This window comes from Fonsecaea pedrosoi (genome assembly GCF_000835455.1).
Source record: "Fonsecaea pedrosoi CBS 271.37 unplaced genomic scaffold supercont1.7, whole genome shotgun sequence".
Lineage (NCBI taxonomy): Eukaryota > Fungi > Ascomycota > Eurotiomycetes > Chaetothyriales > Herpotrichiellaceae > Fonsecaea > Fonsecaea pedrosoi.
The window spans coordinates 1367997-1383542 of record NW_013550609.1 but is presented as its reverse complement, the minus strand read 5'-3'; the positions used below and the strand labels follow the sequence as shown (position 1 = coordinate 1383542).

At 52.9% G+C, this 15546-nt stretch overlaps 5 protein-coding genes across 5 annotated transcripts; 1 reads left to right on the top strand and 4 right to left on the bottom strand.

The window, feature by feature from the left end:
- Positions 1-81: 81 nt before the first annotated feature.
- Positions 82-771, top strand: Z517_10553 (uncharacterized protein; the record flags this gene model as incomplete). The annotated part of the gene is made up of 3 exons (XM_013424163.1): positions 82-295; positions 354-671; positions 737-771. The coding sequence occupies 3 exons, from the start codon at positions 82-84 to the stop codon at positions 769-771; spliced, it is 567 nt and encodes a 188-aa protein (XP_013279617.1).
- Positions 772-1161: 390 nt separating this feature from the next.
- Z517_10552 (uncharacterized protein) lies at positions 1162-2211 on the bottom strand (the record flags this gene model as incomplete). The annotated part of the gene is made up of 1 exon (XM_013424162.1): positions 1162-2211. The coding sequence occupies one exon, from the start codon at positions 2209-2211 to the stop codon at positions 1162-1164; it is 1050 nt and encodes a 349-aa protein (XP_013279616.1).
- Positions 2212-4039: 1828 nt separating this feature from the next.
- Z517_10551 (uncharacterized protein) lies at positions 4040-6598 on the bottom strand (the record flags this gene model as incomplete). Its single annotated transcript, XM_013424161.1, has 1 exon — positions 4040-6598. One exon carries the CDS (start codon positions 6596-6598, stop codon positions 4040-4042), a length of 2559 nt encoding a protein of 852 aa, XP_013279615.1.
- Positions 6599-11957: 5359 nt separating this feature from the next.
- Z517_10550 (uncharacterized protein) lies at positions 11958-12927 on the bottom strand (the record flags this gene model as incomplete). The annotated part of the gene is made up of 2 exons (XM_013424160.1): positions 11958-12382; positions 12498-12927. The coding sequence occupies 2 exons, from the start codon at positions 12925-12927 to the stop codon at positions 11958-11960; spliced, it is 855 nt and encodes a 284-aa protein (XP_013279614.1).
- Positions 12928-13594: 667 nt separating this feature from the next.
- Positions 13595-15324, bottom strand: Z517_10549 (uncharacterized protein; the record flags this gene model as incomplete). Its single annotated transcript, XM_013424159.1, has 4 exons — positions 13595-14229; positions 14328-14852; positions 14905-14950; positions 15013-15324. 4 exons carry the CDS (start codon positions 15322-15324, stop codon positions 13595-13597), a joined length of 1518 nt encoding a protein of 505 aa, XP_013279613.1.
- Between the last annotated feature and the right edge of the window lie 222 nt (positions 15325-15546).

Genomic DNA, 15546 nt, shown 5'->3' with positions numbered 1-15546 from the left:
TTTTGCTTTGAGCACATACCTCACTCAAGTACAAGCAACAGCCTCGATCTACCAGATCCTTTGACCAGATAGTCGTGCATCATGTCTGACACAGGCCGCAAGCCCTTGACAGATCGTTCGTGCAATTCCCCTCTTCCTCTTCTCCAAACTCGAGTGTTCCGGCATCCTAACCCATTGTCAATACCTACAGAGGCTCAAGAGAAGCTCACGCCCGACTCTCAGAAGTCCACCTTGGACAAGGCCAAAGAGTCTGCCACCGGGACTGCCGACGACATTGCAGGAATGGTCCAACCAGGTAACTTTGGCCAGCTCATCTCTTTATACCTGTTTCTCTCACTGACTCGGCCAAACAGGGGACAGCAAGTCGACCACCCAGAAGCTCGCCGATGAGACTTCGGCCAAGTCCGGCTCTGTCCAAGACACTCTGGCCGGTGCTACAAAGAACATCCAAGAGACTGCCTCCACGTTGGGCCAGCAGGCCAGCTCCACCGCCGGCGCTGTACAGGAGTCAGGCAAGCAATACCTGCAACAGGCACAGGATACTACATCGTCGGTCGGCCAGACAGCCAGCTCCAACGCTTCCGCCGCGCAGGAGTCGAGCAAGACGTATCTGCAACAGGCCCAGGAGATGACTGCCAATGTTCTGAACAGCGCTAGCAAAGCTGCATCAGGTATACATACCTCTCTCTCTCACCATGACCTTACTTGAACATGCCCGAGCTGACAATAGTCTCAGATCTTGCAAACAGCATTTCCGGCGAGAAGAAATAGATGGCAATGTGCTGGCAGAAGCAGCTCTTGACCATGCCGATCGTGAAGGATGAACAGAAGATCAATCCCAAGTAGGAGATCTCCCACTTTCCTGTGATACACAAGTATCCTATCCTAGTGTATTACAATATGATTCACCATCGACCTCGACCTCTGAGGACTGGAGGTGGTTGATAGTACCGGCAGACAGAACTAGCAGGAATAGGGTTGAAATTTATAGAAACTGAATTAATATTCTCCCTCTCAAAGCAGGCTTTCTGTGATTGTTTCTTGCATCCGTTACCCCACAGTTCTGTTCATAGATTGGGTTTGCTTGCTCACAACTAACTCTCTCCCTTCCCCCACACGTCGAATCCTTTTTATCTCTGTTATATCTGTCATTCTGGTGTATTATGCCTTCTCCCCCGGCAGCCTGACGGCCTCCCACTGGTCCTTCTTGACGGATCGCCACTCCTCGGGGTCGAACCAGCCGATGTAATTCCGGTCACCAAAGCCGCCGATCCAGTACGCCTGGGTCACCACCAAGCGGGTCCAGATGCTCTCGTGGGCGGCCCACTTGCGGCCGGGCAGCCACATGACGCTGTCCCTGTGTTTCTGGACGAAGCAGGTCTCGAGGGCCTTTGGGTCCGTGTCGTCGTCGTCAATCTCCTCGAGGTAACCCGTCAGGCTGAGGCGGGGCAGGTTCGCCAGCGCCCAGGGGCTCTTGCCCGTCAGGTGGATGTACTCGTCCCACCAGCTGAGGGAGAGCGAGACGTTGGAGCCCGCGGCGGCGTTGCGCGTCGCCGTCGAGATCTTAAGCGACAGGATCGTCGGGTTGCCGCTCGGTTCCTCGCACGACGCGATGTACTCGGGCAGCCCGATGGGAGTATCGGCCACGTTTTCGGGCGGGCCGTGGCCTGGTGCGGAGAGGTTCGACGGGAACACCGACGTGAGTACCCCGTGCGACGACAGTGCAAGGAGCCGTCGGCCCAGCACCGTCGAGTAGTACCGGGATGGGATGGACATGGTGGGGAAGTCGTGATGGTAGGTTCCCTTTTCACCATCCTCTTCTTCTGTTCCCTCTTGTTCCCCCGACTCTGACTCCTCGGACAGGGGATGATTAGGAATCGCGTACGGGTGATGCGTGAACAACGTCTCGATTCCCGGGTGGGAGGAGGCGGACGACTCTGGCCCCGTGGGAACGGGATGATGAATCTTGTAAAGGGTTTCCTCGTCGTACGACGGGGCCATCATCTTCTTCTGGCCATCTTCGCCTTGGCCTTGGCCTTGACCGTGGTACTTGATTCCTGGGTGATGAATCTCAAAGAGGGCGGCAGCCTTGTCGTGCTCCGAACCCATTCCCGTCACCGCAAAGGGAGCGGGAGCGCAGACTGCGGCTCGCGGACCCAGCGCGGCCAGGAGCTGCACTGCCGCCAGTGTCCAGGGAGAGGAGATCTTCATCGTGTCCTGTCCTTCACAAAGATACGCTGGTGTTGGAGTCGGTGTAGGAGTGCAGTTATACCCGAGATATTTGCCCGTTCACCTGCCGTGCGTGTCTGCGTTTCTGCCTTTTCCCGTTCGCTCGTTTTGTCTGTCTGTATTTTGGTCTCGTGCCTCTGTACGTGTCCGTGTAACCTTGACACCTGGACCTGGACGAATCCTTGTCTTGCTTTGCTTCCACACCCCGCTTTCTACTCTACTCTTTCCTGATTTCCTTGCCTTGGCTTTCTCAAAAGTCCCCGCCTCGTTCCCTGCGCGATAGAGTGATATAAGGGGAAGAATCGAGCTTAGAATGGCAACGGCAAGAGACGCTGCACTCTGGAAAGAAAAGAAGGTAATCAGAAGGGTTGTATATTGACTCGGTCGGTACGGAGCGGAGCCGGGGGGGGGGAGGGATGTATACGACTATGTATGTATGTACCGACTAGGTACAGTAGTATCTCAGGAGACAAAAAAGTACCGCAGCCAAGGAAGAGAAAGAAAAAAAGAGCCCCCGCTCTTCACTTGGACTCTGTGTTTTTAATTTGTGTCGACTTGCCGTGCTTGTCGAGGTGGATTCCGTAGAGAAGAGAGAGAGAAGAGTATCGTACGTATGTACATGTGATGCACGCAATCAAAGTCCCTCTCTCCCTCGGGTAATCTTATCTGATCTGATCCCGTGGACGTTTTTGACCGTCTTGGGAGCCTTGGGCGTTTGGGGCGCTGGGTCTCGGCAAAGTGGGGGGACATAGTCAATAGTCATCGGTGATTGGCCACCCGGCTCTCATGTCCCGATATCGGATTCTTGGCGTGCATGACTCACACGTGTCCGAGAGCTGAGGGTCTCTAGCACTGGGCCAGCTGGGCCTTGATAAGAACACAAGAATGAGACAAGACAAGACAAAGGAAAGGAGCACGAAGAGTTGTGCATTCTTTCACGAGTAATGTGGCGTGAGGGTCTATAAGTATCACCGACTTCAAGAAAGAAGTACAATTCAGAAGGCATGACTACAGCGCAAGGGGATGGATTTCATATGCCCTCGTCGTATGGTGTGGAGGAAAGGAGGGGAGCACGGCTTAGACAGTGTAAAAGAAGAAAAGGAGAAACTTGGGTCCGAAGCATACGCAGACTATCAGCTCACAAAGAGCTCAGGAGACACACAGACAAGCCACTAGAAAAATTGCAGAGTCTTATCAGATCAAAGACAAAATAAATTTCGATTGCGTGAGCTATACAATTGACAAAGGTAGTAGGTTAGGTAGGTGGGTAGGTAGCAATGACATGGTTCTTCGAGTATCGTCTGAACCGCTCTGAACCCCTGATGGGCCCTCGGGCGGAGATTTGTCACCAAGATGCGTAGTAGTGATGTGGTTGTTGTTTCCTGTTACCTTCAATCATGTAGAACAGGTGCTTTTTAGTCCCTTGGCTTCGGCTGATGTCGGCCTTGTATAGTTGGCATTGCGCACATGCCTGGAACACTCGGGTTCCGCCAGACCTTCACTGAGCCAAGATGCCAGAAGTTGCTGGTCTACAGTGGTGTCTTGTTGACGGTTTGCTGGCTGTAGCGGATGGAAATGGGACCCGCGCAAAGCCCGGGGTATTGTCCATTGCCATCTCCTCAGGAGACCAGTCACGTACGGCGCGGCGCTGTGTCTCAGATCGTGTATACGACCAAGACAGCAAAGGCAGCCATGATAACAGGATGCTCCCTTGGAGAGGACACAGCCACGAAACACCAGACCGTTGTACTCGACACAGTGTTTGTCACCAGATATGTGCACAGGTCTGTAACTCTCCTCGTCGTCCGCCTCAAGATGCCGTGATGCCTTCGGTAAGGAAACGAAATGACAGGTCGGGGGTGGAAGAAGAGTGTTGCATAGAGCAATGACGTTTCGTACCTGTAGCATTGGAGACGGCCCGCCGCGACTCCGTCAGAAGATTGGACGGATGTTGCAATGATGTGGGTGTGACACAGGAGTACAGTGGTAGAGGGTCTTCGACCACATCCATATGTGTCTGACTCTGCGACAGTATACTCCTGACTTGGGCATGGAGGTCTGAATCGATCTTGGAGAGAGTCCTTTTGTGCCCTCGGGGGTGTCCATGGCTCTGAAGCACCGCACTGTCAGCTTTCCCAGCGAGCCGCCGCGGCGTCGGGGTGACACTCTGGCTTGGTGATTCTGTTAGTGCTGACAACGACATTAATCCATGAATGGCAGCCACTTCGGAACTGGTAGGAATGTTTGGTTGTTGAGGCTGAGGTTCCTCCGTACAGATTTGCTGATAGGAGGTGGTCTCCGTCAAAAGACAATCTATCGAGGCGGGTTTGCATTGTCTTTCTGACGACGAACGGACTTGAGATAGTGGAGAGCTCACGCCAGTCCACACCTTTCTCCGCAGCGGTGGGACGCTAGGTGCCCAGGACGACCACGAAGAGTTGGACGAAATCGATGATGATCTAGATCGGGACGTCACAGTCGTAGACTCTGAAGAGATCGACGCTGGCGACGCCATGACTGGGGTCGCTGACCTACTGGGAAGTTCCTGGATTGTCTCGGCGGGACGCAAGAGGCACTTCACAGATGGTAAGACAAAGCTCTGAGGTCGAGGAGGCGGGCAGCGTTCCAGGTTCGCATTCATGAGGCACTGCTTCCGCATGCTTCGCAGCGCATCGACCGATGCGGAGCAGCGAAGCGAAGGCCGGTTACAATTTCGCTCCCATGCAAACTGGTCTGGAATGCGAGGAGTAGTCTGCGGAGTTGGAAGGTTTTCAAGGTGTGGACGACTGGGCAATGCGACACTTTTGACTGGACTCATCTGGATGGGAGTCTGAGAAGACGGGCTAGGCTGGACCTTGGCTGATTCGGGGGCGCGAGTTTTCAAGGCTTCGCTGAAATTCAGATCAAAGCCATGAGTGACAGCATCCGCCCCTGAACTTGCACTATCAGGTCGTCTGTTGACTTTCTTGCTCAGATGCGCGAGCGATGCAACGACATCCATCTTGTCACTCGGTAGATTAGTCCTCAAGAACTCATCCACATGTGACGTGTCTTTGACGATGCTTGGCTCGATTTTTTGGAGCAGGGCTGACCACCACGCCTCCGAGAAGGCAAGGTCGTCGTTGTTCTCATCCAAGCCCACTTGCGAGATCATAGCGGCCAAGGAGGCGTTCGCATGACCACCAGGGGGGCCGAAGTTTGTGTTGAAAGTGCCTGTCCGGCACGCGGGTCCTTCGCTTGACAATTTGCTCAAAATCAAAACAACCTTGCTCCAATTGTCAAAGGCCTCTTTCGGGACATGCAGATCGTAGTTGATCTGTGCGAGATATTCTCTTTCGTTCTCGTTGATCTCACTGCTGCGTAGGCCAGATATCTTGCTCCAGGCGCGTGCCGAGTAATTGCGATCTTGCAAATACTTGGAAGCCAACATGAGTGCCGACAAAAACATGCGGCGCCCACACTGCATCGCACGACATTGAGATCTCTCAAACGGCTCGCCTCTACAACCAGTCTTGGACGGCCCTTGGGGCATCCTGGACTTTAGGAGTATCAGGTAGTACAACGCGACTTGCAAAGTCGAGTAACTTGTCTTGGACCGTCTAAGAGTTTCTTTGATAAAGGTGTCGAGACGTAGAACACCAGCCCCATTGAAGCAATCCGACATCATAGGAGGTCGGTCAGACAGGGGCCATATGGCGGTGATTAGTCTCTTTGCGAAGATGATCAGAAGAGACACGAATTGCTCCGTGACGTCGGTGTCCCTCTTCAACTTCGGGGGGCATTGTCTCCTGAAAGAGCAGGCATTTCTCCGAGCACTCCAGTGTTGCGCGTCCGGATCAGTGCTGGCTTCATTACCTCGGGATCGTAGGCATGTTTGGCCAGGTTGTTGGAGATGGCTTGAGACTCGAGCCTTGAGGCTGCGGTAGGCATACCCAAGGGAACAGCTACTACCAGGGGCAGCATGATTATTGGCTTGTAGTCCTCTGAGCAGCTGCTCCGGAGGTTCAAGTGCACTGTTTGAGAGCACCTTCTTTAGAGGTGGGAGAGGCTCCTTGCCGTCCTCGTCCTGGAAGATGTCGCCAGGATCTGTTGTTGATGTCCACGAGGTCTGAGACGATGACTCGGAAGAGTACGACTCGTGGGCCGAATCGCTCACACTGACATCATCCTCAATAGAAGCGATGCTAGTTTGGTCGAGGTCCGGTTTGAGGCTGTAGCTATTGAAGGCCCACCGTTCGTGGGAATGTCGAAAATTGTCGAATCGCCCTGGCTCTTCCCTCGATACCGGGGAGAGCCATCTTTCGACGGAGTCTTGTACATTTTGAGGGGGATGGGAATTGGAGAAGGCTGCAACCTCTTTAAAGCCCATCTTCTGGAGATGAGCAGGGCCCGACTTATCCTCCGATGTCGAAGAACAGGTGTCGCCACGCCGAGGTGGTAGCAATACTTCAATAACGAAAATCCAAAGTGATGGAAGAAGAACCAATTAGAAGAACCTGTTGCGCGTGAGCGTGAGCATGCCGCGCTTGTTTTGAGATGCGCTGATTCTTACCAAAGAACGGGCGGCGAACCCACCACGAGTCAGAGCACTGAATACTGTTTTGTTTGGCAAGATGGCCTGATCACGACGAGCACGAGATCGATGCGCCCTCGAGAGTTAAGCCTAGGCCAACTCAACGAAGGAAGTCTCGAGGTACAAATGCTCGTCCGTCTCAAAACGATCTTGGTGCGGCTTTACCAAAACAATTCGTGACTCTGGCGGTGGGCTTCGGCGTGCGGATGGGTCTTCTTGGATATATGACAGCGACCAAGAAATCATGGCTAATGACCAATGTTTTCTTCTTATGACTCTGGTTGAGTGGAGAGTTGCGGGAGACGTATGTTAGGGCGTGTGACTGAAAGACTCTTTCAATTCCAACACCCAAGCGGCCAGGTTAGGCTCAGATTGCAGTGAGAGGAAGGTGACTGGAGGTAGATCTGGTGGATCTGGAGATGATGCGTTGGCGATTAAGGGATATAGGTGAATTAGGAGGGAGTGAATGCGAGACTCGGGTTCGCACTGGGAGTCGACAGTGGTGAGGGCAGGAGATGCTCCGGACGAGATTCAGCCTGCGTCTCTGGGTATCTGTGTCCTCGGCGGTCGTGGCAAATATGAAATGGTCCTAAATATACAGTGTCTTGAGGCAGACATTGTCCCGTGAGTCAGTTGTGTGATTTGGACAGAAATTCAGGTTTCGATTGTGAGTCTTTCTGCTTCGTGGCGAAAGGCGAGACGCTTTTCGCGGCCAGGAGTGTTGGACGGGCTTACAGAGGAAATCGAGTGCGGCGGGTTGGCGAAAACCTGCGTCTTTATAACCAGGAGGTGTGCTTGGGGGATTCAGATGTGAATAAAGTATAACGAGCAGCCAGTGCTGCGATCCATGGTCTGCTTCATCTTGTCTCTGGTAGAGTAAGTCCTCATGCCGGGCCGCTGGCGGTGGTTTGGAGGATATAAGGGCCTGGGGGTGCCACCCTCGCCACTTTGGCTCTGCCATGCAGTGGCTGCACTGCTCGCCCGCCGCTGAACCGCGCCCTCAGATCATCAGCCGATGACTCAAATTGAACCTGAGACCCTAGCGACACCCACCCCCCAAACCACCACGACCACCCACCCACTGTCTGGACCAGGCACGAAAGAACTCTTGATGTTCTGCTCGTCCTTGATTCCAGCCTATGGAATTACTGCCTGTTCCTACGGGGCAGAGAATCTACAAACAAATTGCCCGTTGCCCGTTGCCTGTCTTGGGCAGTTTCGAGATTTGCTAATGTTTTGCCGCCCATAATCAGGGTTCCCAGGACCACCCGCAGACACTCATTGAGAGGGCGATAGGCGGCGCTCAGTCGGGCTACCTAGGCCTCACTGCACAAGACGTCGATGATGTGCTTCTCCAGCCCAAGCACGGAGACCGGAGTATTTGGTCAGTATTCGGTACAAGTACAAACCCTACGCACGGCTCGTGCATCCCCCTTTGTGCAATCAAGAGCCCAGGCGACAGACCAATAGCCAATGAGCCTCGCTGGGATTTTTGCCAGAGCGAAGATTATATCAGATTCTGTTAGTCATGTCCGCTAATAGATTGCTTTTGGGTGGCTTTACATCAATCAGGTCCGTCTGCGGGTGCTCCATTCCATCATACACGGTTCCTTCCACGGCACTCCGGGTCAAACTCCTGCTCCAAGTCCCACGAGTACCTCGTACACCCTGAGTTTTCGCTACATCTGGAAGAACAATGTCCGCCAGCCACCAGGTCACCAAGGTGTTGGCCGCATGTGTAACCATAGTAAACCTGTGCACCTCCCAATACGTCAAAGAAGGTGCAAGAAAAGCACGACCAAGCTAAGGACAGCTAATCTCTGTCTTACAATGCTACAACTCTCCAATCGGGCCAGCCAACACCCCGCGTGGTAGTGAATCATCGCCAGCCTGATTCGCCCCAAAGCGAAGGGCCAGTTGGCGCTGTGACCACTCACCAGGTGGTGGGTGGGTGGCCGGCACTCTGACCGAAGGATAACGGAGGGTGCAAACTGCGAAGGTGGAAGGAAACTGTAGAAAAGAGCGTGACTCAAAACTAGATTCAGTTGGGCGGCAAACCGCCACTTTGCCTCCTTCAGGCCCCTTTCCGCTACTCTCCCTCTTCCATCCAGGATCCGGGCTTGGAGGGGCGACGGATTCCACTGTTTTCCCGAGGAACAACAGGAGCCTTCAGGTTGCAGAGTCACGATGAAACCCACGTCTTTCAAAAATGAATTCAGCCTCACCTTTAGCTTCTATCATCAACTTATCTATTACCTGATGGACGAGGTATATACGGCCAGGTTGGGGGCTGGGTTTCGATTCTGGTTGAGGCTGCCTTGTCTTTGCGAGTGGCTGAGGGACGGGCGGGAATACAAGCAGCGCGACCCATTTTTTCAAATATCATCCTTGCCAGTTTGGGGCTGCCTAAACTGCCTCTTGGCGAGTGCCCAGATCGCAGATCAGAGCGTTCCTCAATTTTCCGCGATGGCACAACATGGCGCACCCACAGTTGGCCACCCAAACAGGCAGAAGCACTCCTGCCGACCCGATGAATACTACTCAACAGAAGAGACTGGCGAACAGAGTCATGACATTATTGGGACGAACACTCAATTCGCAGATGGGCTCGCCGTCGCTTTGGCCAGAAGGTATGTTTTGTACCGACCAGATTACAACTATTTGGCCATCAAGCTTCTCCAGAGTTGTGCAATCTGCATAAAATTCGTCCGACTTGTGAGTAACGACGCGAAAACCCCAATGAATATGTCTGCATTTGTCATCATATAGACTTCATATCACAGCAGCCGGTCGTCGATAACGGGATGCGACATCGAACACTGACAATGCCCAATCTCACAACTTGCCCGCCCCGCGGCCTGGCATCATGGGCCACCACTCTAACAACGGGATAGTGTTAGAATGCCTTTTCCCCTCCGTTCGATGCCGCCAGTTCAGACCCAGCATCCACTGCCGAGGGGAGGGGAAAGATATGGTTGAGACGTTGCTTTCGATACCTAACCCTTGCTGGCTGTGGACTGCTGCCTGGACGAGAGCACCATGTCATCGGATGCGAGAATGAGTGCCTGAGATCCGCTTCGTAGCATCGCTCGACTCATCCGAATACGGATCTCCAACACATCTGTGAGAGAGTCACGCCCGACCACAGATTTTCTAGAAGCTGACGCGGAGAGCCGGTGGGTAACACTCCACCAGCGGCATCGAGGTAAGACCGGTCCTCAGCGGAAATGGAAATATCAAAGCGTCAGGGCAGTGTTTGTGTTGATCATGATCACATTTCCATTGCCCTCAAGCAAGCACGGACCTTAGTTGGCCACGAAATCTGGTCAAAGGTTTAGTAAGCCAACGCGATAGAGCAATGAAACAGCTTGACCTCGCCATCTGGGAACGCGGGCGCGGGGAGGAGTGGTTCAGGACTTTCTCACTTGCGTATCATCCATGTTGCGAAAATCAAAAGGCACATGATCTGCAAGGTTGGGAGAAAAACGGATTGAGTGCTGCCTAACCCATCCTGGTCACGTGTCGTCGAGCAGAGTGGCAGACCAACCGCAGTGGGATTTTGAGTCATACTCGTTGGTCGTACCTTCCCGCGCAGGCGTCGAGGGCCAAGGGATTCTCATGCCTGGTCTTGCCTGTTGTCGAGTTACGGGATCATGAAGCGATACGCTGTCAGAGGTTCGTCTGCCTGTTCATGTTGCCCCCTTTGCGAAGATTGCAGGACTGCGCAACTCGGTGCGAGCCGAATGCTGCAGCGAGCAAGACTTGTGAACGCGGAGGCAGCGTATGCGAGTAGTTGTAGCAAGAGCTTGAGTCCCCAGAACGGAGGTTGGTAGTTCTCAAGGAAAGTGTATGTGTACTCTGGGAGTACTCTGTATGTGCAGTACTTGTCTCTCTGAGTCTGATCCATCTGCGATAGATTTGGTGCTGGTACGCAGGTCAGCACGGAGGTAGCTGTGTTTGCTCTATCTACACATCTACTTAGTGTACCTATGTATGTAGATAGCCCGATGGTGCCCATACATGCATGTGTGTACCTATGGTCCCTCCCCCTCCTTCTCCTCCTTCCGCGGTTCGATACCTACGCAGTGCAGCTATCAAGTTCACGTCGTTGCAGACAAGTAGATAATCCATCCGTCCAGCCAAGACCTCGAACGCACCGTTGAAAAGACTCGATCGACCTGGGCTGGTCCCCATGTTCTCGTGCATGACTTGGCTGCCCAGTGCGAGTTCTATATCAGTCATTCATGAACCAACTGAACCCTTCCTTCCTTGTTTTTCCTTTCCTCGCGCGTCCTCAAGGACCAAGTACCACGAACCATGGAGAGAAATAAACAAAGAAATAAAGAGGAGGGTGTGGAAGGAATGAAAAACCAGACAAGATCTCCCTTGCGTGAGAGAAGGAGAAGGGGAAGGGAGGGAGAGAGAGAGAGAAGCACCCATCCTACTCGGTAGATATCCAAGGGTAAGGAGAAACGGAGAAAGAAGAAAAGTGACAATGCTAAGGTAGTGGGAATAGGTCCATGGACGCTTGTATAGCCAAGTGCCACCAATCCGACCCTTGAAAGATCTGTCCTGTGTGGTTTTCCACGCCTGCTTTCAAATTGAATGAAATCCCACATCCCCTCCACTCCTCAAAAGGGGTTTCGTGTGCCCCCATTTCAGTCTTTGAACGCTTAGCGTCCTCCTCGCCATAGGACGAGAACGTGTCTCGGAGAAAAGAAAAGAAATCCTGAAAAAGTCCAAGGATAACCATCTCAAAGGACGCGCCGCATGCCAGTCTGTGCTTCTCTCTCTCCCTCTCCCTGTTACATGGGCGTGTATGTGTCTGCGAAGGACACCGGCTTCATCTCCCATCTGAGCAATCCCTCCCACTGTTCTCGGTCGCTGGTGGCTCCAACCCAGCTCTTGGTGATTGTGTTTTTGTCTATCCCGCCTGATCGCTTTATCGCGGACATGAACTCGCTTTCCTTGGTGGACTCTGATAGCAGTCTAAAACAACTTTTCGGCTTCAGCCTTGCGGTGGTTAGCGTGTCGCCATCTGCTCCCCTTCACAAACCCGACCACAGCTCCAAGCTCGGACCCATTCTTGTAAGAAACGCCCTCATAATAAACATCCCAACCTTCCTCGGCCTTCCTCGGGACATGAATGCGCCTCTCACGACCTCTCGTAACTCGTCTTGGGACCCTGTTCGTAATAATGTGCCATCTCCAGCCCGGCCCTCTTAAACCCGCATTTAACATAGAACCCTTCGTTCGCCTCACTACAATCCAAGATACTCTTGTAACAGCCCACTCTTTCAGCCACCGCGTCCAGTGCCTGAATGATCCTCAATCCCAGCTTCTTACCCTGTTGGTTCTTTGCCACCGCAATGTCCTCGATATGGCCCACGAGGCCCATGTTGTGGATGAACTTGCGCTCCACAATCACAGCACCGGTGCCCACGACGGTCGACGTCTCGTCACAGATGACTAGAATGTAGTAGGTGTCGTTGCGCGAGGAGATGAAGTCATACCGGGCATTGAATTCGGCTAGAGTGGGTTCGCCCACTGTGGTGAGAACACGGAGCGTAGGGAGGAAACCTATAGACCCCAAAGACAAGATGATTAGAATCAGTGCTGCCAGAGCGAATGGCAAGAAAGCTAGGGGGAGGAACGGGACAATGGAATATCTGAGTGTGACTAGAAAGAGACATACCTCCATAGTAATCGCTTCGTCGCAGAGGGCGAATCGAGTAGCCCTCAGGCAGTTGCGACATGACTTGTTCAGAAATAAGGGACTGGGAAAACAGTGGCGGATCGTCTTCGTCCCTCACATTGGCCGGTTTGCCATTTTGGATCAGTCCATCAACTGCGGTCGGTGCCGGCACTGAGGTAGTCACGGGGACCGGCGTGGGTGTAGTACCGTTTGTATGTGTGGCAATTCCCGCAATCCTGTTCACAATCCCGTTGACAGTCGCGGTCGGCGTGGGCACAGGCTCTGTCTCTGTAGACGCATTGGTAGTCATTGGAGCTTGAACGAGTGACACTTGTGTGGCTGCTTCTTTGGAGATGGGAGTAGAGCCCTCGGTCACTGAGTTTGACGTCGACAGAAGTGTCGCTTCGGTAGGTGTCTGTAGGTCGGCCATTACTTCTTTATTGGCCGGGTATTGTGTGATTTCTTTTTCTCCTTTCCCCAGATGTAAGCGATCTAGTCCGCAGGTGCTGATAGGACGGTATCGGTTGCAGGAGACACAATGCAGAACAAAGAGGACAAGACGGTGAAGTTCTAACTCGACTATGGGGATTTCGACAGAGTGTAGGTCAAATGGGTCTGTTCAGATAGTGTGGTGCTGCTTGTCTTGGTGTTTGTTTATCTGCGTCGCCGGAGTGAGGGCGCAGGGGGCGGGGAGTAGATTTTTTTGCTTGATAAGGGAGCGTGTCAATGGGTAATTGAGAAGAGATGGTCGTTGTTAGTAGAGGAAATTCAAAGCTCTTCGAGTTCAGGAGTTAGTTGAAGCAAACCTGGCTTCACCAATATAATATTTTCAGCCCCTTACTGGTGTCAGCCGCAGCCGTCAGATCAGCTCTGCGGCAATACCTCGACGTTCCAGCCGCTGAAACATTCTTGCATTGAGATTTGGGGTTCAGCCTCGGCCGTGTTGCCCAGAAAGCCAAATCTCCCGGGGTTTTTGGCACATGGAGCTATAAATATACCCAGCCAACAGCCTTATCAATCACCACCCCTCCCATTTGCCCCTTTACCCTCCCCAGAATTTATTTGCGTCTTTCTCTATCCATTCACCCTGTTTTGTTCTATTGATGTAAGAAATCGATTCGGTCCGGTGCGTCTTCTGTCAAAGAGCAGATTTGACGGAAATCCCCGAGTTGTGCTCCCCTGTTGGATAGAGTGTTTTGGAAGCTCTCCAACGAGACAGCGCCTTCTACGTGGCTGAATGGGACTATGTCGGTCAACCTGGTCAAGTCAATCAGGCCGTCATTGATGAAGAGCCGTACAGCATGGTTTCGCCCTGTTGCGGTCATCTCTCCATCTGTCTCACAGGTTATGCGTTCGAATATCAACCGTCCCCCCATTGGAACCACGTCACTGGTCTTCCACTTCCGCTCGGGCACAAGCCTGTCAGAAGGTAGATGACCCAAGTCCAAAGATTCATCAAAGATGCCCAATGCGGCCAACGCAGGAACAATGTCGCCGTCATGGACGAAGCTGAAGTAGACGTCTTTGGACGAGTGATTGGACATGAGTTGCTGAGTCGCGTTGAGCCACAGCCAACCCATTATTGCACCAAACTTGTTGCCTGGGCCAGCACGATAGTAGTGTAACAAGTCTCGTGCGTATTCGAATTGGAGCCACTCATGTTGTTCGAACACATCGCACCATGGGCTCTTTCCCCTCGCCAGGATCTCGAAACCGCACATTTCCATCATGCCTGTGGCAATCTGTCAGTCTGCGTTCCGTCTTCATACGTGCGACTGACGAAAAGGTCCCTCGAGCGCGACAGAGGTCAGCGAAGTAAGCCGAACATACCATAGATGTCGAGGGCGCTGAATGCCATTCCCTCTGCATCGTTGGCGAGTCTCTCGGCGATGGGTCGGGAGAATGTGCTCTGCCACTCGGCTAGTTTCATGTATCCATGGCCGCGACCGTGCCTTTTGTCCTCGCGGTAGCTGAGACAGGAGTCTCCTGGTGTAAGCGTGTTCGCGCCTCGAGCTTCATCCTCCGGAATTATCACCAGCTCCGCGGAACCATCGGACTTCCAGTCCGGGCCGAAGAATCCAGTAGCGAAATGCTCCGCGGTCTCGACGTCCCGGGGAGAGCTGCAAGACCAGATGTTTGTCCTGCGGCCGTCGGGTATAAGGTGATTGTACCGTTGCCGTAAGATCCTTCCCGTGTTAGAGGCCTGTCGTGTTCCAGCATATGGTCCAGTTGCAGTTATATTGCCGAACACAGGAATCGAGAGATCTGTAAAGTAGGTCCACTCTCTGAGAAAGGATAGCGATCCTGTGAGATTTACCGACGGATCCTGAAGTCGGCTGAGGATATCAATGTGGCCTGCTCAAGGGTGTTAGTGCCTCAGCTTGTTTCGATCGCCCAGGTAACTCACGAGAGCCAGCAGCGTTTGTGGGGTATCGTTCAGCATGCCGTGATAACTACAGACGTCAGCACGAAGGGGGTCCTGGCGTATCGACCATGCTCTCGGTGTATGTCTCACCATGTGAACTTGATCAATGGAGCATTTCTTGGGTAATGGCGAGTCGTAATAGTTTACGCTGTGTATTTTGCGAATCCACGGACTATTCCCACCCAGATGGTGGAATACATTCCACAGAGCAGGAAAAGCCGTGCTGCACAGACCCGCCCGAAGCAGAAAAGGAGAAGCCGAACAAGTACCATTCTGGATGTGTCGCAATAGAGGGAAGCCGAGGAGGGCTGCTAAGAAGATGAGGATCAATAAGAACACCTTCTGATGGTAGTGCCTCCGAGACCGCTGCTCCCGCTGGAGCTTGAAAGTTGTAGAGGCCATAGGGAGCAGATTTGATCTTCCAGGGGGACCTTTTATCCAAATCATCAGGCGAGAGATTTCCTGCGTCTCAAATTTGTCTTTAGGGGATTCGATTCGTGGTCGATGCGGTCAGTCTATCGTGTATCCCTATCCTATGGCCGTGGGGACATTGCGGGCTTCACTTTCAACTTTGAACAGTGCTGGACGCCTTCCAGCATTGCATGATTAATTCCAAGCCACAAA